Genomic DNA, 24962 nt, shown 5'->3' on the forward strand with positions numbered 1-24962 from the left:
ATGTACACTTTGTCACAATCACCAGTCATGGGTTAAATCATGCATGTGAAGCACAAGTCAGCCCGAAACACCTTGAAGAAAAAATAATGCACTGAAGCACAGAGGTTTGTGATATGAATGAAACAATCAAAACAACACCCTTAAATGAAACCATGCTCCTTTCTCACACTGGACCATTTTCTTTCCCCCTCGTACTTAAAGACTAAAGCTTACAGAATGTACTTTATTCGAATTTTCAAACAATTGAATGTAAAGAAATCACTATCTAATAGCATAACTGTAACTAAACCAAAGACACCAAGACCAAAGTTTATGAATAATTTCGGCAATAACCAGGTATTGTGTAAGTAGCCTAGAGGAAGCCATTGTTTGGTGAAATAAAAGGCCCATGTGCCAAGAGGTTATTGTTGGCTGCTAATTATTACACTTGAATGCCTACAATATGATGAAATAGTCACAGAGTAATTTACACAATTAAAAGCACCCATAGTGAAACTAAAAAGGAATTGTATTTATTTTTTTTAAATTTATTTTATTGTAAGATTTAGTTTTATTACAAAACTTTAATTACACAAAATTTACAAGAAACTCATACATTCCTTCCTGGCAGCAGACAGCGCAATTCGTATGGTTATTTTTTTGTTATATTGTTAATTAACTTAAAGATGGATCACAGTCTAAAGTGTTTTCAAGATAGTCGACCACTGCACAGATTAGTGGTCGCCTGTTTCCAGATAATAGGGTAAACCACCATTCCTCAATGCATACCCTTGCAGGAGTAAATCTGCCCAGGAAGGATGAACGGTAGGATGATAATTCACCACATTCCGTGATTAGATGTTTTAAAGATTTTATTGATTTGGTACAGAATCTACACAAATTGTCCGTTACATCTTTGGTGTTGTATGCATTCAAGCGAATTCTTAGGAAATTATTTCGATGACGCCTTGACGGGAATATTTAAAGATATTTTGGTAATCTGTCTAGACTGTTGCATGTTGCACCAGTAAAAAGAGAAGTCTGCATGGAATCACGGATTCTGTTATTCTATATCCAGTTCCGCTGTCGGAGCTTCTTTTTGGCAACTTGCGGTATATCCAGTACCATGTCCCAGGTTTTAACGGCAGCTTCAATGATCTTCCTAATTTTGTTAGCCCAAGTCAACAGAATACCAGATTTATTTATTGAATGATGAATTACAGGCATTTGGGCACACAAGTGCGAGGGGTCATCTAGTTACTTTAGGATTAAGATAGCCCTTGACTGGGTCTGAACATTCATGTTCTTGGACTAGTTGCCACTGAACATAGACCATACCCACAACTCTTCTTTGAAGCCTCATCTCTTGTCTCATAAAGAATGGCGATCACCCTTGGACTCAACCTTTCTGTGCTGATCTTAAAATCCAGATTTACAAATTAGCCATCTCTTTCCGTCTCTAGTCATAGACTGTCACTATTTTGGATCTACCCTCAGCTCGGCTTTACCAACTTTTCTTTTCTCATAGTCTACAATTGTTTGACACATTTTTGCTGATCCAGTTAATTTTAGTTGTGTTCCTAAATTAAGTAGCAGAAACTATTTTTTGTATGTTTTCCTCACCTTTTCCAAATGTTCTTCCTGGTCTTTTCTTTCTGTAGCTTTCTTTCTGTTTTTGAAAATCATTTTTATAGTCTGAACATAAATGAAAAAATGTAATTGTTACAATAGGCAAGATTACATTGTGCAGGCGTTGTGTTGATGTCTCCAACTATGTAGCTTTTGCAATAATATTGGTTGATGCAGTGTCTTATGCATTTTATTAGTAGCTTCCCTTCGCATTTCATTGGGCAAAATGTTCCTTAGTCCCTTTTCATTGTCTGGCACTCATATTGGTACTTATTCACATCTATTCTGAGTTTCTAGCACATGCAAGGTGGCTCCTTGGCTTCTGTGTTTCCAACCTTCCACAGGCACGATAACACGCTCTTTCTAATGTTACTCTTTCTGCATTCCTCTGGTCTGAAGTCTGGGCTTAAACCATCCATAACAGTTATTAGGCATGTATAGCCTGCTTCCCCAGGGAAAGGTCTTCTTTGGCTTCTATAGACTGAGGGAACTCCATACTTGTTTCTTTTCATTGTGCATGCCTCTGCTTGTATGTTTATCTTTCAGGTAGTCCATCATTGCTCTCCAGTCATGTTTAAACATGCTTATCTGAGCAGCCAGTCTGTACATAGTTCATTCATACAAGACCATGCATATCACATGTGGGGAGCACACCTTAACCCCATAGACTGGAGATGTTTTGCTTTGCTGAAGCAATTGATTTGTTTACCCAACTATTTCAGTTGTTGCCCACATTTGTGATTGGTTGGTTTAGATCCTGTAGTTTCCTCAGATTTTATTGTCTTTTTAAAGTACAGCCAGAGACCAGAACAAGATTGCTTAGACAACTATATGTGGGTATGTTTGTAGCTTTTATATGAAACACTAATTAAAATGATTATGTAACTCATCCCCTCATTTCTTGGCCTTTCAATCCTCCCGCTTTGCTCTCTTCTATTTTGACTTTGTTTTCAAGAATAATTGACCATTGACATGCTTTGATGGTATATGTCGATGTTTGGGTGTCTCATTTCTACCGTATCTGTTCATTTCCTCAGCCTTAGTCTTGTATTGATTACATTTAAGATCTTGAGGAGACCACCAGGGGGCGCAGAGGAAATGGCCACCAAAGCCACCTCCTCCGTCACCTCCTGAGCGTTCAATGGCAGTGTAGTGTGCATATTTCAAATACACTAAAACGAGACTGGGTGGCGGAAGCTGGTGTGCAGCAACAATCCGTCGGGTGAAGCCGGAAATTAGGAGTGTGGTGGAGTAACGAGGCCGAGGATCAGAGAGGACGGAAAGGCTTGCGACCTGCAGCATAAATGCGGGTAACCTACAGAGGCAGCCAAGTGGCAGCCCCAGAGCATTGGGGAACCTAAGAGGGCAGCACAAGCAAGCGACCCCTGACAACCAGACTCCAAGCCCCACCCCCCAAACCCCCTCGGGGAAGGGCAGTCGGGAGGACTCCAAAGTTGGCTCAGAGCCAGGCAACAATACAGGATAAGCGAGAGACAGCCGGACCCGCGACAGAGGATACACTCTGAACTGACCTGGCTCTGCAATCCAGCCTGGGTGCAAAAGCCCAGAGGGAGTCGGCCCACGGAGTCAGAGAGGAGGAGCCCAGACCATCCTAGGAGAAGCCATAGCCACACTGTAAGTACCGGAGGGCAGCACTGGTGGCGGGCAGGCTAAAATGAAAGGCACGGAGTAGGGCACGGCCCTGGAAGGTGCAGGGGCAGAAGCACCCTGAACAGGGGAACAAGGTCCTACCGTCAAGACATACACCTGGCAGATGTTGAGGCCTGTCCCCAACAACCATCCTTAGAGTGGGAGCCCCTCATAGGGAGGCACCCCCAAAGCTCTGACTTGCAGCACACAACAGCATTGGGTAGCAGAAATAATACTGCACACACCAACAACCAGGAAGAGTACACAACTACATCGGGATAAGGACGGACCCAAGGGCAGCGTCCCGGCCAGGGCCCTCGACATAGAGGATGTCAAAAGGGGGTGCTAAAACTAAGGCAGGGGCAAGAGACATGCAGGATAAGGAGAAGGAAAAGGGAAAATAACGCCAAAGAGACACAGGCGGAGATCCACCTGCCACCTCCTGGGGTGGCTGACACAAGAACCCCACTCTCATTTACCAAAGAGGACCTTATGTATATGCTTATCTCACTAAAGCAGGACCTCACCATGGAAATCTAGGCTACCAAGGAGGCGATGGTTAAAATGGTGGCAGAGCTGATCTTGCACATTGTGGGGCTGGAAGAGTGAATTAAGTAGAAAATACGTTATCTGTACAGGCCCATGACCAAGCAGAACTCTGTAATAGGGTGTTTGGCATTGAGGAACAGTTGGAGATAAGGATGAAGCAAGAGGACCTTGGAAATGGGTCTTGTAGAAATAACATCAGGATAATAGGAATACCGCAGGATATCCTGGATCAAGACGTAGCGCAATATGTGCACGATATGTTCCGGAAGCTCGTGGATCTTCCGGACACGGCTGGAATAGAACTGGATAGGACACATAGTGTCTATACTTCGATGCAACAGCGCCGCAACCTACTGCCTGATGTGTTGTCCAGAATCCATTACTTTCAGCAGAAAGAACAAATCAGAACAGCCCGGAAAAAAGAGCCGGTGCATTTCCGAGGGGCACACATTGCACTATTTCAAGATCTAGCGCCACGCACCCTAGCTAACGGATGAAAGCTACATGTGTTAACAGCCTGCACAAGATCAGATATCGATTGGGGGTTCCCTGCAAGCTCATATTTGAATTCCAGAACCAGAAATATGCGATTGGGTCAGAAGAGGAAGTGGCAGATCTAATGAGCAAGACTCCAGGTGACTCAGATGACCCAGGAAAAATGAGATCACATGTAAAGCTGGCCTGCAACAGCAGAAGCAACATGAGGAAAACTAGAAGGAGGTGACTCTCGGGGACAATATCGGCTGGAGAAGGAGAATGACAATGGCAGAAACACACTTATCTGGCGAACTGAAGAACAGACTACCTGACCTTGGAACTTTTATGCCCATCGGGCCAACAGCTCAAACGTGAGGGCATCTTGATCTCCGAAGAAGGGTAAGATGACACCCACACGCCACTACATAGGATACACATAATAGGGCGAAGGGATTTCCATGAGGTAATAGGCCCAAACTAATGTCATTACAAATGACAAAAAGTTGGTCTTTTATGGCTCAAGTTAATAGTCTAAATATGGAGACATTAGACATTTGGAGGTTTTATTCCCTATTTCTTTACTGTTTTTTTCTTTTTTTTGTTGGTTTCGATCTTTCATTATTGGTCCCATGCAATCACGGCTCACCCAACATGGCCAGAATCTGCCTGCCCGAAAAGTCCTTTCTGGCTCCCAAAACACCTGGGTGTGAAGGCCTTGGCTTACAATGACCCATGATGGCAGCCCCTGAAATAACATGTCTTACCCTAAATCTGCGGGGGCTTAACTCGTCAATAAAACAGAAAGCTGTGCTACAAAGGCTCTCTGCCTTGCAGGTAGATCTAGTATTTTTGCAAGAGACCCACTTAAAGGAAGATGAAAAGAGGCTTCTAACTAAAGGGTACCCCTGAGCATACTTTGCGGCAAGTGGCCTCAAAAAGCGTGGAGTAGTCGGGATGGTCCGCAATCGTATCCCACTACGAACAACAGAAGCACTCTGTGATACACAGGGAAGATATTTTCCAATCAAAGGATATTTGGGCGATCACAAAACCAAACTGGGGGCATATACGCCCCAACGAGAAATAAGCATGGTTTTTGGTGGGATTTTCAGAGACTTTGACAAATTTCATGGAAGGCCAAATTATGCTAGGACGGAACTTTAGCTGTGTGGTAGATCAGACTATGGACAAAACTTTGGCTCCCACTTATGACAGAAGTAATTACTATGCCATGACAACTCTTCTGAGAGAGCGCTCATTGATAGAGACTTGGCGGTTCTCCCATCCTGGAGAGTGGGATTACACCTTTTACTCAGCAGTGCCTGGGGGCTTCTCAAGACTAGACATGTTCTTGGTTTCTACCACTCTTATCCCTTCGGTCCGGGGAATAGAAATCCTACCAAAAGCACAGACTACTCTCCCGTATAACTAAGGGTAGACCTGGGTCAGGGCACCCCTCATCAGAAATCTCCTTGGAGATTTAATGAGAACATCCTAATGTATACGACTGCTAGGGCTTCCATAGAAGAGACCATAATCCATTACTTTGAAGAAAATAGAACAGAGTGCGAGGGCATGGACCTGCGCTCTGTATGCAGGGAAGGAAGTCTTCGAGGGGGTCATCATAGGACAATCAGTGGATTGGGGTAGAACTCCACTTATACATCGGGATATGCTGGAGGAACAGTACAAGAGAAAGAAAAGGCACACACATCAAACGGGAATAGGCATACGCTACGAGACCTCAGAATAGCTAAGCAAGCCTTAGAAACCCACATGATTGGGGGGGGGAGGAGCACAGTCCATACTTAAGAGAAAACAATATTACTATGCCAGGGGTAATAACACAAACAAACTACTGGCAGCAAAGCACAGGAAAATAGCAACCCGCAACTACATTGGGGCCCTGAGGAGCAAAGACTGGAAGAGGGAGGTTCTGGAAGCAGGGAAGTTGAAGGTCATGCAAGAGTTTTTTAACAGTGCTGCCATCAGGGAAATATTAACCAAATTTGAAATTTTATAGAAAGGCACAACTCACCTGAATCTTGGAGGCAATGAGGGAAACACTTGAGAATCCTATATCAGCTCAAGAACTCGGCCAGGCTGTTCGCTCCCTCCCAGCAGTGAAGGCACCCGGCCTGGATGGGTTCACTAACAGGTTTTACACAGCTTTTGCAGGGCCCTTAATCCTGCAACTCGCTACCCTATCTCACTCATCAAATCAGGGAAAATAACTGACTCTATGACGGAATCCACAACCATTTGCTGTTAAAACCTGGAAAAGACCCAGAGTGCTGCACCTCCTAGTGCCCCATAGCCTTTCTGAACACAGACGCAAAGATCTATAGCAAGATCCTAGCTACAAGACTAGGGGAGGTCCTCCCACACATAATTAACAAAGACCTAACTGGGTACATTAAAAACAGGGGGGGGTGCATGATAACAGAAGGAGGGTAGTTGACTTGATAGTGCTGGCTCCAAAACTCCCGGGAGGGCTATCACTCCTCTCCCTCGACGCCCACCGGGCATTTGATAGCATTTCATGGGACGTTTACAAGCAATATTGCCATCTTACGGATTTGGCCTGGTCTTCAATAAACTAATATTGTCAAACTTCCAGATACCATCTACTGTAATCAGAGTTAATGGCACCCCCAATCCCAATTACCCTGGGTAGAGGTACAAGGCAGTGGTGGCCGTTGTCCTCCCTGTATTTGCACTGGCTATGGAACCCCATGCACAAATAAAACGGAGTAGCCCACTCATAATGGGGCCGACACATGAAGGCAATACCAATAAAGTGGCACCGTACGTGGACAACATTGGCTTCCTCCAAAAACCCCTGCAATCGATCCCACCCTTACCGGCTCTCTTAGACAGATTCCATATGGTCTCGGGTTCGGCGTTAATCACCAGAAATCAGTTGGGATGGTAATTAGAGAATCTCTGGCAACCTAATCGGCTATGCAAGCAACCTTTCCTTTTAAATGGGCGGATGAAGAGTTTACATACCACCAAATCATATAGGACCCTCATGGGGGGCTAATATCCCCATATTACGGATAGAGAGTAAAGTCACTCTGAAAAGATGGGAAATCCAGGAAATTTCATGGTTAGGAAGGGTCACTGCAATTAAAATGACAATTCTGCCAAGACTCTTATTTGCCTTTTAGGCGGTACCGATTCTCATTCCTGAACGAGACCTACTGGACTTGGAGAAAGCGATAGGCCAATAAATTTGGAAGAAGAAAACACGTAGAATTTCACGTCACATACTGTTGAGATCAAAAGGGATGGGGGGGGGGAATGGAGGTCCCGTCAATACAGCACTAATATCGGGCGGCTCAGATTGCGCCAATTCTGGAATGGGCTCTGACGGACAAGGGGGGGGTCAATGGAAAATGATCGAACAAGATTGCACCTGTGCTCCTCTAAGCCATCTGCCATTCCTGACGAAAGCTGCCAAGGTCCCATTTGTAGATTCCACCCAAGCCACTCTTGACACCTGGAACAAGGCCTGTGCTGTGCAGGGCGTGAAAGCGGGACTGGGACCCTTGTCCCCAATACTACAGAATCCGGAAATTCTCTACAGGTATGACGAAGGGCATAATCGCGCAATGGAAATCGCTCAGAACCTTAAGGCTCAAGGACCTGTACAAGGCGGGACGACGACTCGCATTCATAGAATATTTCCAAATCAGACACTGGGTTTCCAACAAACGAGTAGTACCAGTAGGCACACGCCTCCCCATAGGAATTGAGCACCAGATAATGGACAGACAAGGCACCCGAAAAATATCTAGCTGTTATCGCCTATTATAGATAAACTTGCATATATGACACAATGGGAAAAGGATATAGGGGCAGAGATCTCAACTGAGTCTTGGCAGAGAATATGGATTCGAACCTTCTAAAGATCCAGATGTACTCTGTTTAAGGAGTGTGCAAAAAAAATGTTATAGATGGTACATGACCCCACAGAGTTTACACGCAATCTCATCAGAATATTCAGATCGTAGCTGACATGGATGTGGCCAGCAGGAATAGTTTATACATATGTGCTGGCATTGCCCCACAATACAAACATACTGGCAAGATGTCAAGTCCAACATAAGCTATCACTGGGGCCTCGCTCCCTATGTGCCCATGCGTCTTGTTCTTAGGGGGCGTACGTGGTGTGCTCCCTGCATCAGGCCCCAGAGCAGAGCTCATTGTTTGTTTTATTACTTGTATTGCGCACCAGACCCAATGTTAGCAGCAAAACTGAACCAAGCACTTTTTTGGAAAACGGATGAGGTGTCGATCCTGTCATACTGGTGGGTTAAGGTTTGGGAAATCATGGCCATGGAAAAATATACGGCACACACACTGGGAAAAATGGCCCGATTCTCTCGACCCTGGGTTTGTACAAGACAAGGAACCTATGTTTTTTAGACCTAAGGCTCTGAGACGCTTATTACAAAACTAAGACAATGGCCTGGGATGAAGACACTCGGGGGAGGTAGGGATGTTTAACGAAGCGCGTGAAACTAAGACAATTTTGGATGCAGAAAGCAATATGGTACATGGCGTGGAACCAAATTCAGTTTATTATTAAGATGTTCAATATTATTTGTTAGCTTTATTGTTTACTATTTAGTTGGGGGGGATTTTATTTGGAGGGGAAAATATGAAATGAAATTCCGATGTTCTTACAGCAAATTTTGGATGTTAAGCTATTCCTTAGTTCATTGAAATTTCAATAAAAGACATAATTGAAAGATCTTGTTTGGTTTTGGGAGGGCTGCATTCAAGTCAGTGAATACATCTCTGGGCTACCACCATGTTGATTTGTATCTTTCACCACAATGGGATTTGCAAATTGCTGCAGCTGCATTGTGCTTTCATTTAATTTGAGATGAGGCAAATTGCTTCACACATCTTTTCTGCTTGATTTAAATGTGTCTTTCATTCTCAGCCAGATGAACTTGCCTGTACCTAGCACATTACTTTTTGTGGTTTGCATTGGAGGTAGGACTACCCCCCACCTCATGCCCCCAAATTAATCTTCTGTGGGGGTAACTCTGAGAAACGACCTTCATCCGATCTTGAACAGATGTGTGTGAATGCTTGTCAGCATTATGTTTTCGGGATATAATCTTGCTTTAGACATACCAGCCAGTGTCTCACTCTGTTTAATGATGATTTCACGGGGCTAGTGCTAACAGCTCTGGTCCCATTATAAAGAACTGGGATAGTGGGAATCGTTATTTGGTCCACACATTGGTATTAAAAGTGTCAGCAAGTATATATTCTGCTTTGCTGAAGAACCGCTATATTCACTTTCTGTTGGCTTCCCCATCCCGAATCATCTCCGTATGTGAATGAATTAGGCCTTGCTGTCTTTGAAGGCATTCACTGCACGCAGAGAAACACTTCTTATGAGCAAAGGTCATCTTTAGTGTGAAAAAGAAGATATAGCAACATCCCCCTATTGTCTCTAGATAGCTGTTTTGGAACTAGTCCCACATTGGCTTGATTAATGATCCGCGGTATCCTTTGCTTTCTGACAAGATTGTTGACACAATTTTGATGTCCATATTGATGTAAGAAAAGGAATGTAGTTCTCACGCCTTGGCTAGTCCTTTTCCAGTCTGGGTATTTCTGCAGTTATCTCGTTTTTACATTCGTTCAACATGTCTTTCTCTGCCATTTCCCTGCAGAACTTGCAAAGTAGAAGTGTTCGTCAGGAGGTATTCATTTTGCAGAATCTAGTGGAAAAAGATGCATCGAGGATAGTTTTCTCGATTTCTGTGGCAGATAAAGGATCTTCTAATTCTACTCTACTTCTCCGCTTTAGAAATGTTTGTTTTGTTCACCCTTCCCACGAACAGACTCTCTTATTTTTTCATGCTTTACTATTTTGGAGCAGTTCACTGTAGAAGTTTGCTAATTCGTTGGTTATTTTGGTGGGGTTGGACAGGAGGTTATTTTCTTGGTTTTTAAGTGTTGTTGCTCATATTACAGCCTCTACCTTGAAGTGGGCCACTCTGGGTCCGTTTGCTTTTTCATAAAGTTTGTAAGGTTGTGGATTGAAACACTGTGAGAATTCAGCTCTTATCATAAGCATACCATTTAGGCAATACTTTGCTTCCATAAGCTTCTGCAGTATGGAACGGTCTGTGGCTTGTGCATGTTTTTTGTATTTGTAAAAATATTTTATTCTAGAGTTTTTCAGAGAGGTTTCTCTTCGCTGCTTTATCTTGAGTGCCACCTCATCAGTTTTGTTAATTCCACTGGTTTATTATGAGAAAGTTCTCCATTATTGGCTGCTTTTTTATTACGGTTTTCGGAATTGATAACTTATTCACCGGGGACTGGTCTGCCAGTACCCGTTTCCACCTGGATAGTGACTGGTGCATGGTTTAGTATTGCTGCTTCGAGGGGATTGGGTCCTCCGACGTATTCTATATCTTTGACAGGTAATCACCACAGCTGTGCTGCTTCGGAAAATTTTCTGTGTCGATGACGTCGATGTGCCGTCCCCGAGGACCTCCTCCGATGGCCGACGTCACCCGATGTGATGAGTAGGACGCACGACGCCAGTTGCCTCAGTTCCGTTTTTTCCGCGAACGTGTTCGCTTCGTGAATCTCGGTACGCCTCGACTCTTTGGAGTTTCCTTGTATTCTTCTCGGTTCTTTGAACCTGTTCGGTTTTGTGAAAAAGCCTGTTCGTGACGATGTCTACCTCGTCTTCAACCCCGCGTCCGGGCTTCAAGAAATGCGGGGACTGTGGGTCCAATATGTCTGTAACGGACTCGCACGACGCCTGCCTCTGGTGCCTCGGGGAGGCCCACGACACGGACGACTGTGTCAACTGCCAGTCGCTCACAGCCAAGGCCTTGCGGGAGTGCAAGAAGAAGTTGTCGGTAGGTAGGGTGTCTAAGCCCCGGAAGTCGAGGTCTGCAGGGCTTTCGACGGATGATTTGAGAGGCGACGCTCTGCGTCATCGTCGGAGGTCCAGTGGGTCTCCTTCCAGGAGTCGGTCTCGCCACTGCACTGCCTCTCCGAGGCATTCCCAGAAGCGTGGGCATCGATCGCCTTTCCCATCCTTTTCCGAGGACTCCGCCCGTCGGCGGCTCGCTTATCCCACCATGCAAGCGACACCAGAGGAATGGGCTTCTTAAGGGAAGAAGATGTTAGCGATTCTCGAATCACAGGGCACCGGTCCGTCCGCGCCTCCGAGTGGGGACGGTCGCGATCGGTCGAGAGACACCGCTCGCACGTCTTCGGGCTCGGGTGGTTGGCACGGTTCGCAGGAGAGTTCCCGCTCGGACAAGGGTAACCGTTCTCGCCATGCCCGTTCCAGGTCCCGGTCCTCAACGTGCTTGAGACCACGTGATCCTGTGCAGTCTTCGAGGAAGACGTCGACGCCTATGGCGCCGAGATCGTCGACGACCTCTCTCGAGGCTCTGCCTCCGAGGGGGTCGTCGACGCTGTCGGTGCCTAGGTCGTCGATGGACACGCTCAGAGCTCTGGCTTCGAGGCCAGTGTCGACGCCGCCGATGCTGGCGGCGCTGCGGCTGACGTCGACGCTGATTAGCTCGACGCCGACTCGTTCGGCACCCTCTATGCCTTTCGAGGCGGTGGTGTCAGAGGAGCCCCGTGGCACGGGGTAGCCCCTAGAAAAGCTCTGGCTAAGGTTAGGCATAGCTTTGGTCGCCAGGTGTCTTCCTCTCACCGCCTGGAGTACATTTCAGAGGGTGATGAGGGCTTGGTTCCGGTTACAGTGCCAGATGAGCTTCTCTCGGGCCATAGCCAATTTGATGACCTAAGGCAGTCACTGCATGATGCCAGTGGACTGGACATCTCTCCGGAGGTGGAGTTTTGTAGGCCTAAGCCTGGCACTCATGCCGATTCTTCGTACCGGCGCCTTATGTCTCGGGTCACTGATTACTTGGGATGGTCGGCTTCCCCAGGGGAGTTTGTTCAGGATGATCTCACGGACATCCTCGATCTTGGTCCCCTCACTGACCCGGTACTGCCGTTTCATATGGCTCTGCAGAGAAGGGTGGCAGCGGCTTGGACTGCTCCGGAGAGTCTCCCGGCAGTGGGCAAGTCTTTGTCGCGAAAATACCGTCCAGCTAGTAGCGACCCCTGCTACTTGTCCAGGCACCCCACTCCGGAGAGTTTGGTGGTGCAGGCGGCTACGGCCCCGGCAAAGCAGGCGTTGTATCCTACCATCCCTCCGGATAGGGACGACAAACGTTTTGATGGCTGGGCGAAATAAGTGTTTTCTTCCGGGGGTATGACGCTTCAGGCGGCCAACTCCGTATGTGCCTTGTCTCGTTTCAGACACACTCTGTGGAACTGTGTTGCATTAGCGGCTGAACATATTCCCAAAGGGGACGAACGGGATGGGTTCCTTGCTATGTTTCAGGATGGCAAGGATGCCATGTGTGAGGCCGTTCAGTCAGGTTTGGACATGGCAGATTGTGTCAGCCGGTCCATGGCGGCGAGCACGGTACTACGCAGGTTTGCGTGGTTGCGGAAGTCTGGGTTTCATCCTGATGTGCAGTTACGGCTCCTCAACATGCCCTTTGACGGTGAACATCTTTTTGGCAGCAAGGCTGACGAGAGCCTAGAGAGGTTGCAGACCACCAAAGCTGCAGCGAAGTCGTTGGGCGCTGCAGTTCGACAACCTCCGCCTTTTCGTCCTAGGGGACAACAATGGAGGGGAGATTCCTTTCTCTATTACTCGTTCTTCAGTAAAGCGAGAGGAGCTGTCAGTCAAAGAGGCCACCGGAAGAGTGCCAGAGGTGGAAAACGGGGTACTCCAGGTGCCAAGGTCGCTCAGGCAGTTGCCTCTTTGCCCTCAGGCAACGCCGCAGCTGCTACCACTCAGTCATGAGGCCATGTCCCATGGTTCGCCTGTTGGGGGAAGGCTGCCGCAGCATCTTGTAGAGTGGCGTGCCATTGCCTCAGATGTGTGGGTTCTGGAGATCATAACCCACGGCTACTGTCTTCCTTTTCGGCAGAGGCCTCCCGACAATCCACCTGGGAACCTCTCTTTGAAGAGTCCGGTTCCGCTCCTTGCGCAGGAAATTCAAGCCCTGCTGGAGAAAGGCGCCATAGAACTGGTGCCTGTAGCGGAGAGGAACAAGGGATGGTATTCCCCTTATTTTCTGATTTCAAAGAAAGACTGGGGATTGAGACCCATCCTGGACTTGCACGGTTTGAACAAACTCCTCCGGAAGGACACGTTCAAGATGGTTACTCTCTCTCAAGTCCTCCAGGCCCTTCAACTTCAGGACTGGTTGGTGTCTCTCGACCTCAAAGACGCTTACTTCCATATGCCGATCCATCCCAAGCACAAGAAGTACCTGAGGTTGGCGACTCGCAATTTCAGTTTCGGGACCTGCCGTTCGGATTGACCTCCGCCCCGAGGGTTTTCACCAAGCTCATGTTGGTGGTGGCAGCGCATCACAAGAAAGGGGGATTCACGTCTACCCCTACCTGGACGATTGGTTGATCAGGGGGCGCTATCCCGAGCAAGTCCTGGATCATCTGTCCGTCGCCTGCCACACCCTTCACAAGCTGGGCTTCTCCCTCAATTTAAAGAAGTCCCATTTGACGCCAACACAGCAGCTCCAGTACATCAGAGCAGTGCTCGACACATCCTTGGGGCTGTGTTTTCCTCCCCAGGTGAGGGCTCTTCACATTCAGCAGATGGTGCACAAGTTTCAACTTGCCCAGACGCTCCCGGCGTTCGAGTTCTTGAGGTTGCTCGGCCTCATGGCATCCTGCATTCTTCTGGTGCCAGAGGCTCGTCTGCGGATGAGATCTTTGCAGTGGGCACTCAAGATGCAGTGGTCGCAATATTCCGGCAGGATGTCGGACCCTGTTCAGGAGCCGCCCTCGGTCACCCAGGACCTTCTGTGGTGGGCTGTCGAAGGCAATCTGATGAAGGGGGCTCCGTTTTGGCTTCCCTGGCCGGAAGTGGCGATCGTGACGGATGCACCCCTCACGGGATGGGGAGCAACGAGTTGACAGTCAGCGGTCGTTGGTCTCTGTCGGAGTCCAGACTCCATATCAATCTGTTGGAGCTGAGGGCCGTCGGGCTAGCCCTGAAGGCTTTTCTGTCGACTGTGCAAGGAAAGAGTGTCCTGATCCTGACGGACAACACGGTGGCCATGCAAAACCTCAACAAAAAGGGGGGGGGGGCAGGGTCACTTCCTCTGTGCAGGGAGGCGATGTTCTGGGCCATCCAGCAGGAAGTTTCGATCTCGGCTGTTCATCTGGCCGGAGACGACGAGACGGCGGACGCTCTGAGCAGGCAGAGCATGATCTCTCACGAGTGGGAGCTGGCTCAGGAGATTCTCCTGGAGATCTTCGCCCTTTGGGGGAACCCCTCAAGTGGATCTCTTCGTCTCCAGTGTCAACCGGAAGTGCAAAAGGTTCTGCTCATGGGAATTTCCTCCAAAAGGAGCCTTAGTAGACTCGTTTGTGGTGGAATGGTCATTCCCACTGCTGTACGCGTTTCCGCCAGTCCCCGTCATCCCGCAAGTACTGCAGAGGTTACGGAGGTTCGGTTCCCGGATGATCCTCATTGCTCCGGCGTGGGCCCGGAGGACGTGGTACCCGGACCTTCTCGACTTGTCCATCTGCCCTCCATGTCGTCTTCCCTAACGAGACAATCTGCTCTCACGGGAGGGGGGTCAGGTTCTCCACCCAGAGGTCAGATCCCTCAACCTTCACGCTTGGCTTCTGAAAGGTTGAGGTATAAGGATTGGGACCTCCCTGAAGACGTGTTGGAGGTGTTGCTCTCGGCCAAACAGCCGGCAACAAAGTCTCTGTACCGTTGGCGTAAATTCTGCGACTGGTGCAGAGTTAAGAATGTGTATCCTTTGAATGTGACATTCCCATGGTTCTGTCTTTTTTGCTTTCTTTGGCCCACAGGGGCTTGCAAGTGGGTACTATTAAAGGTTACCTGGCGGCGCTGTCCATTTTTAAGCGCTCGTCTGAAGAATGTTCCTATTTTAAGATTCCTTTAATTTCTCAGTTTTTGAAAGGGCTCACTAATGTGTTCCCTCCGTCACCTTTTCTGGTGCCCGGTTGGGATTTGAGCCTTATTCTTAAGTTTCTTATGGGTGCTCCGTTTGAGCCTTTGCATTCTTGCCCTTTGAGACTGTTAACTCTTAACTCTTAAAACTGTGTTTTTGGTTGCGGTTACTTCCGCTCGCAGAGTGAGTGAGTTACAGGCACTTTCAGTTAAGCCACCCTTCACTGTGTTTCATAAGGACAGGGTTCTCCTTCGAGTTCGTCCTTCAATTCTTCCGAAGGTGGTTTCGGAATTTCATTTGGGCCAGAAGGTTGAAGGAAGAGGGGAGGCTCCATCGGCTTGATCCTAGGAGAGCGTTGAGCTTTTATATTTCACGCATGTCCCGGGTCAGAGTGGACGATCAACTCTTCATTGGTTACGCTGGAAAGCGTTTGGGACAAGCTATGACGAAACAGACTTTATCTCGTTGGATTATTTTGGCTATCTCCGAGTGTTACCGCTTGGCAGGTAAGGACCCACCGGCTGGCTTGCGCGCCCATTCTACCAGGGGTATGGCTGCATCTACTGCCCTACAGAGGGGTGTTCCTATTCGTAACATCTGTGATGCAGCCACCTGGGCTTCTGTACATACTTTTGTACGTCGCTACTCCCTCGATTCCATCCGAGTACAGGATCTGGCCTTTGGCAAGGCAGTCCTTTATTCCGCAATTTGATCGGGCATGCTAAATTTGTGTTCTAAATTCTTTTCCCACCTCCTTGCTTTGGTACTGCTTTGGGAGTCTATAAAAGATATGGAATACGTCGGAGGACCCAATCCCCATGAAGAACAAGTTACTCTCTTACCTGGTAACGTTCTTTCGATGGGATGGTCCGACAACGTATTCCATATTGCTCCCTCCCTACCTTCCCCGCTGCAGAATTTCTTACGCGATTGCAGCTTACGTTTCCGCAAGGCCTTGTGTGTCTGACTGGCAGAAGACTGGTGGCACACGTTCTGGCGAAAAAACTACAACTGAGGCTACGGGCGTCGTGCGTCCTACTTATCACATCGCGTGACGTCGGCCGAGGTCCTCGGGGACGGCGCATCAAAGTCATCGACGTAGGACGCAGACGCCGAAAATGTGCCGAAGCAGCACAGCTGTGGTGATTACCTGTCAAAGATATGGAATACGTCGTCGGACCATCCCATCGAAAGAACGTTACCAGGTAAGAGAGTAAATTGTTCTTCTACTGCTTCGATTTGTTTTAAATTCAGTGGATCCTTGAAATCTTGAGATCGAAAACTCTTTTCATGCAAAGAGACAAATGGCTACTCTCTTCTGTCAGCTTTACGTGTTTTGTGTTTAATATTCAAATGGGGCACAGTTTCAGTTGTATATTTCATTATTTTTCCCTGCCCTCCCAGCCCTTTCTTTGCCTGTACTTCTTTTTGCTTAGTTTTGTAGAATTTGTCTGTATTCACAACATTGCTAGTGGTTTATGTGAACCGTATTCATCTGATTTCAACAGTTCATGTTTTCCTGCAATATTTCTCTTCTATTGGTGGCTTTTGTGTTCATTTAGTTAGTTATGATTCAAATTCTTTCTTTTCCCAATAGTTCACAGGTCTGTTGGTTTATCTTTCCTTTCTTTAGTTAGAAGCAAGGAAATAGCTGCCTGACTCTAAAATGACCACGTTCGTATAGTGTGCCTTTCTGCTTATTTGCAGCAGTCATTGGCCTGCGTCTGCAGTCTTAACGGCTTGATTAAGGTGGGCCACAGAGGTTGCACTAGCCATAGAGAAGTGATAATTGGTTCTCGCCGAGTATGAACGGATGAGGCATTGCCATTCATGCCAGGAGAGGGTGTTGGGGGGTGGAGATGGGGGGGTGGGGTGAATGGCTTTTATGCGTGGCTAGATGACTCTTGGACTCTTCAGCTCCCTTACCTGGCATGCTGCTTCGTCCTCTGGCTTATTACTGCTCTTCTCTCCTCCCGTTATGGTAAGTGGGTGTGCATGTTAATTTCTGTTTGAGTGTGGAGAAGATGGCATGGAAGTGGGACTATGTTTTCCGATTGCTTTTCAGCAACAGTTGCTCGGTGCTTCTCATGGCCATTCTGTCACTCCTGCTGTGTTGATCATTTACCCAACTCCCTTGCTTCTATCATGTATATGGCTTCCCAGCATCGCAGTGCTGGGGAAGAGCGAGGCAAGCTTCAGGAAGTCTCGCTGCTTTCCCCTTTGGATATTTTTCTGCTGGCAAGAATATATGGTTTTGGAAAAGGGTATGTCCACTTCTCCTCTACTCACAGACAGACCTACAAATCCATTCTTTTAAATGCAAGAATCGCTGTCTGTTTTGTTAAGGAATAAAAGAAAGCAACTCTGTTGGAAATGAAAAGAACAGCAATACCTTTTTATTATCCTCTCTAAATTATGATTAGGATGCAGATTGTAAACCAACACTGATAATACGGAATGCTTTATTGTTAAAATATACCACTAGTTAGATTTTTCATAGGACCTTAAGTGACACCCTTGCTGTGCGAACTTGAATCGATGGAAATTGGGATGGAAACAGCACTATTGGATCTGAAAATCCAAATGGCAGAGTTCAAAGACAAAGGTAAACTAGCCCTGCTGCTTCTCCTCGACCTCTCCGCAGAGTTCGACTTAGTCAATCATAAAATTCTCTGCAATCACCTCAACAGCTGCCCACTTCTCACCCAAAGCCATTCAGTGTATACAATCTTTCCTTACAGGCAGAACTTTGAGAGTATTCTCACCTAGCGCAGCAGCACAACCTAGCCAGGTCAACTGCGGTGTGCCACAAGGGTCATGTGTCTCACCGACACTCTCTAATATTTTTACTAAACCCCTTTTTGACTGGCTCGACTACTTAGGTGTCACCTATACTAACTATGCTCTATGCAGAAGACACCCAAATCCTCATTCCCATCACTGGTTCTCATGACATCGTCTCAGCTTCTCTCAACGTCATTTATCAAACGATACAAATCTGGATGGCCCACCACAGCCTTTGCTTAAATGATGAGAATACTGAACTTCTCCTTATAGGGTCTCAATTGCGACTCAACAAGCTTGACAACGCCTTTAAATCCTTCAATATAGATGGTAATTCCAGAAAGGTGTCCAGGGTAGTAGAAAACCTAGGGGCGACATGATTGCCTTTACATACCTGAGTTGGCGTTGCATGTATGTGTGACATTTCTCCCAATCAGGACCGGGTTCAGCAATAAACATGTACCAGGCATAGTAATGGTGTACCAAGGACTGCAGTTGTACCTGTTCCATGTCACACCTCATTTACATCTCCTTTTCATTTACTTTTCAAGTCAATTATATTTATGGTCTTTCCTGGTGGCAAGAATTCTTTGACAAAGTGGTAATATGGTAATGAGAAAGCATAATTTAGTTGTTTTATCTGTCCTCGTCTTTACACTTGTGTGCCAGATCATTGATGGATGATTGATGAAATCATGTCCCTAGTCGGTATTTCTTTTCTAACAAAGAAACTTTGTCAGGTAACACTTGTGCAATCTGTTATAATTACAGAATAGCCTTTGGAATATTAAAATATAAAGAACTGTTATTAAATAACACTTAATACAATTTAAATTTGGACTCAAAAGGAGAAAAGAGAGACCTGTCCATTTTCTTTCAAGTTGGTTTGCAAATGACGGAATTTGTAACAGTTTAGAATATTTGGAATATTTGTGACTATACCTGGAATATTAAAAATATACAATAATGCTTTGTGAAGTAGCCTTTTGATTGTGCACTTTTTCTATTTTACAGAATGTGCTAAATGAATACATTTTCTCTGTTTACATTTCAGTTATTTCGAGAAGTACGAATAATGAAGATATTAAATCATCCCAATATTGGTAGGTTTATTTTAATGTATGGAGCATTTAATTTTTCTTCCATTGCATTCAGGTTTAACGCATGCAATTTTGGTAGATAATTCTTCCTGCGCGCCCTCAATACCTGTTTCCTTTAAGTATTGTGTGCTGGAGATGCTAGGATTTGGACGTCAATTGGCTGTTGTGAGGAGTCAGGAATGAAAACTCTGACACAATGAGTTCATGATTTTGGCAATAGACATTTATTAAACAATAATGGGTTTCGAAAATGCCTCTCTGTCCCTTCTATAAGAGGTGTTTTTCCCTATCGAAACAAAACTAATGGGTCGGTCCTTTTTCAGAATGTCCTAAACAACCACTCCTGTGTCCAGAGGCCTATTCTGACCCTCACATTCTAAAATCAACGCTAAAGTGAAAGGGAAATGTCTTTGGCCTTGAAAGGTTTTCAGATGCTCTAAAGAAGAATGTTGAACTCAAAAGTTCCAGGTAAATACAGTTCACAGTTCGAAAGGGTAGTTCCATTCCCCTGGATTTCTCTTTACTCAATAGCCGTTCCTTGAGAATTGGTTCCCAAAGTAACTGGATTGACAATCTGAATCTTGGTGCACTGCCTGGTGTACTCTCCTGTCAAGCGTCTTCCACTCCTGGATATGTTTCACTCACACTCCTACGTTATCTGTTGTTATATCTTTGTCAGGAATTTCTCATGCAATCTTATTTCATATATTGTCCAGCTAGATCTTGCATGGCACACTCTCTTGCCGGGGTTTGTCTTGTATGTAAACACTTCTGACTTGCACATTCCTGGTATACTTCGCCTGCCAGGGATTTATTTGTATGCAAACAACTTATTCCCATATACTTGTTCACATACACTTGTGACTTGAAATGCCTGGTATACTCCCCTGCCAGGGCTTTTTTTTTTTACGTGCATACTGCACACTCTTGCAAACTTTACTGTCTCTTATTATATTGTTCTGTTTCTTTAAAACATACAGTAGCTTCCTTCCATCTCATTTATATCAGGTTTCCTTTTGGCACCATGTTCGGTATGCCAAGGTGTCTCCTCTTCCCTTGGGCGGACTCACTGGGTTACTGTAGCAGGGATTGGCTCTCCCACAGTGAACATGCAGTGACCTATCGGCATCCAGCGTGTTCCTTTTGGGTTTGCTGCCTCTGCCTTGTGGTTTTCGCCGTCCTCGCGGCTCTCTCTCATCTGCTTCATGTTCCCCTGGGCTCCAGTAGCGCAGAGATTGCTGTCCGCTATAGCTGCACGCCAGGAAGTGGTCCTTCCTGCTCTGGCATTCCCACGGCTTACCGGTCTCTGCAGTCAGATCCTTTCATGAGCCGGTTGGCTCTACGGACTTCGCTTACACCTGGCAGTCTCTCGGTCGGCACTGAGCAGACCGGAATCCTCCAGGCATGCTCTGTTCATCAGCCGATTTCCCTGTTTAAATGTTCCGCCTGCCAATGTGTGCTCGCAACAATTAAAGCGCGACTTGTGTTCCCAGTCTTTCGTAATCTTTTCTCGGCGCCTCTTCCTCATGCCAGTATTTCCACCATCAGAAAAAGGACAGTCATTTTATGATAACTTACAGGTAGAGTCTGAGGATGTGTCTTTGGTAGGTTTTAAGGGGGAATGAGGAGAACTTTAACATGCCGTTAAGGCATGAGGAATGGAAGGGACATTCTTAAATGGAAAAGGGGAATACCATGTCTCATTCGATGTTGTCATGAGACTCTCTCTTGAGTTGCCTCCCCCCATGTGATCCTATCTCATGTAGCCTCCAACAGGGTCAGGATCGGGTAGCTGCTGCCGTCCCCTGGCCACATGGGAAGAAGCCGCTCCCAGGAAAGTAGCAATGAACCCATCGGATTCATCACACTTTATAATTTCATTTCTTGTTTTCAGTAATTGACCTAACTTACAGCAAACATTTAGATTTTGCAACTCCTACAAAAGGTGCAGAAGCCTAGCCCCATCTCGTAGTGCTAGGTTCATGTCTTTCAGAGGATCCCAGCCCTGATTCCCATTTCAGAGCCTTACTGACTTCCCTATCCCTCCCACGCAAGCCTGAGATGGGCCACTTATTTTAATTTCTTCTTTCTGCAGTAAGAAAGTATCCCCATTCAAGTTGTGATTTTCTTTCAAAGCATGGGTTAGGATCTCCCTCCCACCAGCATTATACTAAGTAGAGGTCCCTGAATTTGGAATCCAAGAAACTTTTATCCTCTTTTATCCTCTTCTGATGAACCAATATCTGGAAGGTTTCCCCCTGTTTGGTTAACTTGCTCTTACATATACATCTCCTTCCGAAAGGGAGGAGCTTCGCAAGACCATGCTGAAGATTTCAAAGGTGATCACTCAGCCACAGCTGCTGACACTGTGGAATCAGCCTCTAAAGCTCGCTCGAGCACAGTTGGTTTGTTTCCAGTTGTCATTGTGGGAATTAAACAGCTAAGGGCCTCGTAACTGTCAGTTTATAAGGTACAAGGACACCTCACTTTGACCATAATCGCAATGGTTGCCCTCTTCCTGGCTTTTCAGTGCAAATTTAGGCGTCAAACGTATTTCGGTGCTTCTTAATTTCAAGATTAGAGGATCCAGGGATCTCTTCTCCAAGGAAATATTTGCACAAGAAGGCACCATCTAGATTGGAGGCCATTTAGCACCCTGGAATAAGGAGCAGTAATTATTTTCATGTAAAGGACTTTACACATGTGATAAGAATCCTTTTACCCTTCTCGCCTCCTATGCTTGGCTCTTTCCATACCAGCAAACTACAGATGAATTAGGTACTAAAAATGCGGCATCTGCCCTATTCCCGTGTGGATGACGTTCAGATGATTTATTATTTATAGCAGTCTTTGACCATTTAACAAAGCTGCGACAGCTGTCATCTCTTAGTCAAATGGGGTTTCAGAGAATGGAGGGATACAGTGGCAACAGGACTTTAAATGGTGGATGCCAATGAATGACTGACAAAGTCTGAGGATACTCCAAATAGACCTGTTGAGTACAGGTTTTATCGTGCCCCCTGGGATGATGTGTGATGATGGATAACAAAATATTCCGCATAACTGAAGGTCTTAATTCTCTGTGGAGGAGATAAAGGAAACTAAGTTTCAAGTCAGGTTAGCAAAACACATTTGACTTCTGATCTATCTAATAGCGCTCTGCTATAAAGAATAATTTAACTGGCCTCTGAAGTTTGTTATTTAGCATTTTGTCACCCAGAACGCTCCTATTAATGACCGATAGGTGCTGGTTAATAGAGAGTTCTGTATGCTGTATAGATGTGCTCATGTGGCTTCTATAATGTCATGCAGGCGGAGCCTTTAAACATGCCTTAAGATCTTGATCACCTATTTGGAAAGGTGACTGATGAAGCCCTGGTGAAATGTACTGTGTGATGTTATGATTTCCACTGAAAAACGTCCTTAATTGCATAAAAGGTTCTAGTGGTTTAACAGGCAAAATTTGATCCAATAATAGCAGATACATACCTCTGCCCCGTTTGAGAGTAGTGGCACTTAGAGTATTCGCAAACAGTCACTCAACAGTCACTCCAGCGATAGTTGCAGCAGTAGCCGATAACCTCTTTTGTGGATTCTCAGTCTACCTTTCATCACTGATTAGATTGTCCAGGTTTTTAGAGGAGTGGCGGGGTCATACCCTCCGAAAGTGGTTCCTACAAAATTTGGCTACCACCTATTCTTTAGAACTCCTCCTCATTTCCCACCGGCCACCAATCCGATACCCTGATCCATGGATTATATTCACTAACTAAATGGGCTGTTCCATGTGTTTTCTGATACCAAAGAAAGGAAACGACCTGCGTCCTTTTTCTGGAAATAAAGTTGCAAGGAAAAACAAGTTTAACATGGTCACTGTCACCTGGATTTTGCTGACCCAGGTATGAATCTGGGTGGATAGCTCACAGGTAAAGTGCTGGTCTGTGACATGAGGCCAGCTTGCACTTCACAGGTTCGAATCCCAAGGATGTGCTGACTTAACCTTTCCTTCTTCCGAGGTCAATAAATCGAATACTATTAAAAAAAATATATATAGGGTAATAACACCTGCCAATAGAGTATTTGAGCTAGAGGAATTCGGCGTGAAGTGTTTTATATAAAAATGCATTCTTATTTTTATTATTATTATTACAAGCACTTCTGTCACTGTGGTAGTGGAACAACTTGCTCTTGCTTTTCTTTCACCCTGACATTGCACCATGCTGTCACAGAGGCAGTGACTGTATTAGCCGTTCCTCTATGAAGATTAAGTATGCATGTCATATCCCATAATCTGGGGATTGACAAAGGAAGGCCTATTCCCATTCCAAAATTGATCTTAATATTTCTGATTTCAAAGTCCTGCTAGACAGTCTAGGCTTCTCATGAGATACTGGAGTAGTCCATTCCTGCACACCATATTCAATGTATAGGTGTATTCCTGGATAGTTTGCTTGGTTTTGCTTATCTTCCTGTCTCCCTTCCCCCTGGGACAAAGTACTTGAATGGCCTGCCTAAACCATTAAGTGAAGCTTTTTATATCTTTTATATACACCACAGTGTACATAGTAAAACCCCTAATCCCTGGCACTCAAGATAGGTTCATTTGGGCTCTTGGCACAGGTCTTTGCCTCCCCAGTACTTTCTTCTGCTTAATTTTTGCTGCCTCAAAATTGTTCGATATCAGACACGAAAACCTCTCCATTGCCACAATCAAATTGTGTTGGACCGTAGAGGCTAAACTTGCTGATGCCTAGTGATTCTTTTTATTTACCAGCTACTACAATTTTAAGATAAGCATGCATTAGGTGTCATGTCAAAGTAAACTGTTTCTCTATAAGAAAGTGAGAGCATTTCCCCATGTGTAATCTCCCTATTCTGTGAGGTAAATTGGATGCAGAAGCAAACAAAAGGTCATCCTAGAGAGTAAGTGTCTTGATGAAAGAAATCTTGTAGGGATATTGCGTTGTTGTTCACCTGACTGTTTTTGAAGTCTGAATGTTCAGAACGCGGTCAATACCATTAGGTATTGACTGCACTGTGAACATTCTGATTGACTGAAAGGAAGCCAAGAATGATCTCCATGTGCTAATATAATTTATCAAAGGAAAACGCGCACATGATATGTTTGTGAATTCCAAAGATGCAAATAAATGCTATGGCAATTTAGGAACTCCTTGTCTGACAGAGTTTAGAGTTGCTTGCCATCAGGAGGATTGAAATTGACCCATTTTCATCTTGGCGAAGTGCTACAGGGCTCAATTGTATCCCTGATTCTCTTTAACGTCTGTCTTAGACCTCAACTATCCCTTGTTAAATGGATTAGCATAGAAATATAAATGTATGCAGGTGCCAATCAAATCCTTTCCAGCTAAAGTCTGCCTGGCCCACACTCTATGGCCGAGTAGCGGATTGCCTTTTACCAATTGATGCATGGGTTTGAATTGGTTAAAACGAAATCAGAAATGTTCTTGAGAAGCAATGAGCTCCTCAGAGAACAGTAATATAGCCCACTGCCTTGACTTGTGCCCACCCCAGTTTCATCTGTGAAAAATACAGGAGTATGACTACACAAACTAACTCTGAATGAGTAACTCACAAATACTGACCGAATAGGTTTTTACGATCTCCAAATTAAATAAGCATTCTTTCATTCTTGGTGATTCCTTCATAATGTGCAAGTGGTAACTGCGGTAGGTCTGTCAAGGATAAATTACTCAAAGGTACTTACTACCAGAGCCTTCCTAAACATTGT

The 24962-nt window shown here is 45.7% G+C and overlaps 1 protein-coding gene across 4 annotated transcripts in view; it reads left to right on the forward strand.

The window, feature by feature from the left end:
* Positions 1–24962, forward strand: part of MARK1 (microtubule affinity regulating kinase 1) — a 947566-nt gene that overhangs the window by 473507 nt on the left and 449097 nt on the right. For all 4 annotated transcript variants that reach the window (XM_069608596.1, XM_069608592.1, XM_069608593.1 and 1 more), the window contains exon 4: positions 19165–19213. In XM_069608596.1, coding sequence (XP_069464697.1) covers positions 19165–19213 — 49 coding nt within the window. The remainder of the gene's footprint in view (positions 1–19164; positions 19214–24962) is intronic.

This window comes from Ambystoma mexicanum, chromosome 4q (assembly GCF_040938575.1).
Source record: "Ambystoma mexicanum isolate Mex_15411 chromosome 4q, UKY_AmexF1_1, whole genome shotgun sequence".
NCBI lineage: Eukaryota > Metazoa > Chordata > Amphibia > Caudata > Ambystomatidae > Ambystoma > Ambystoma mexicanum.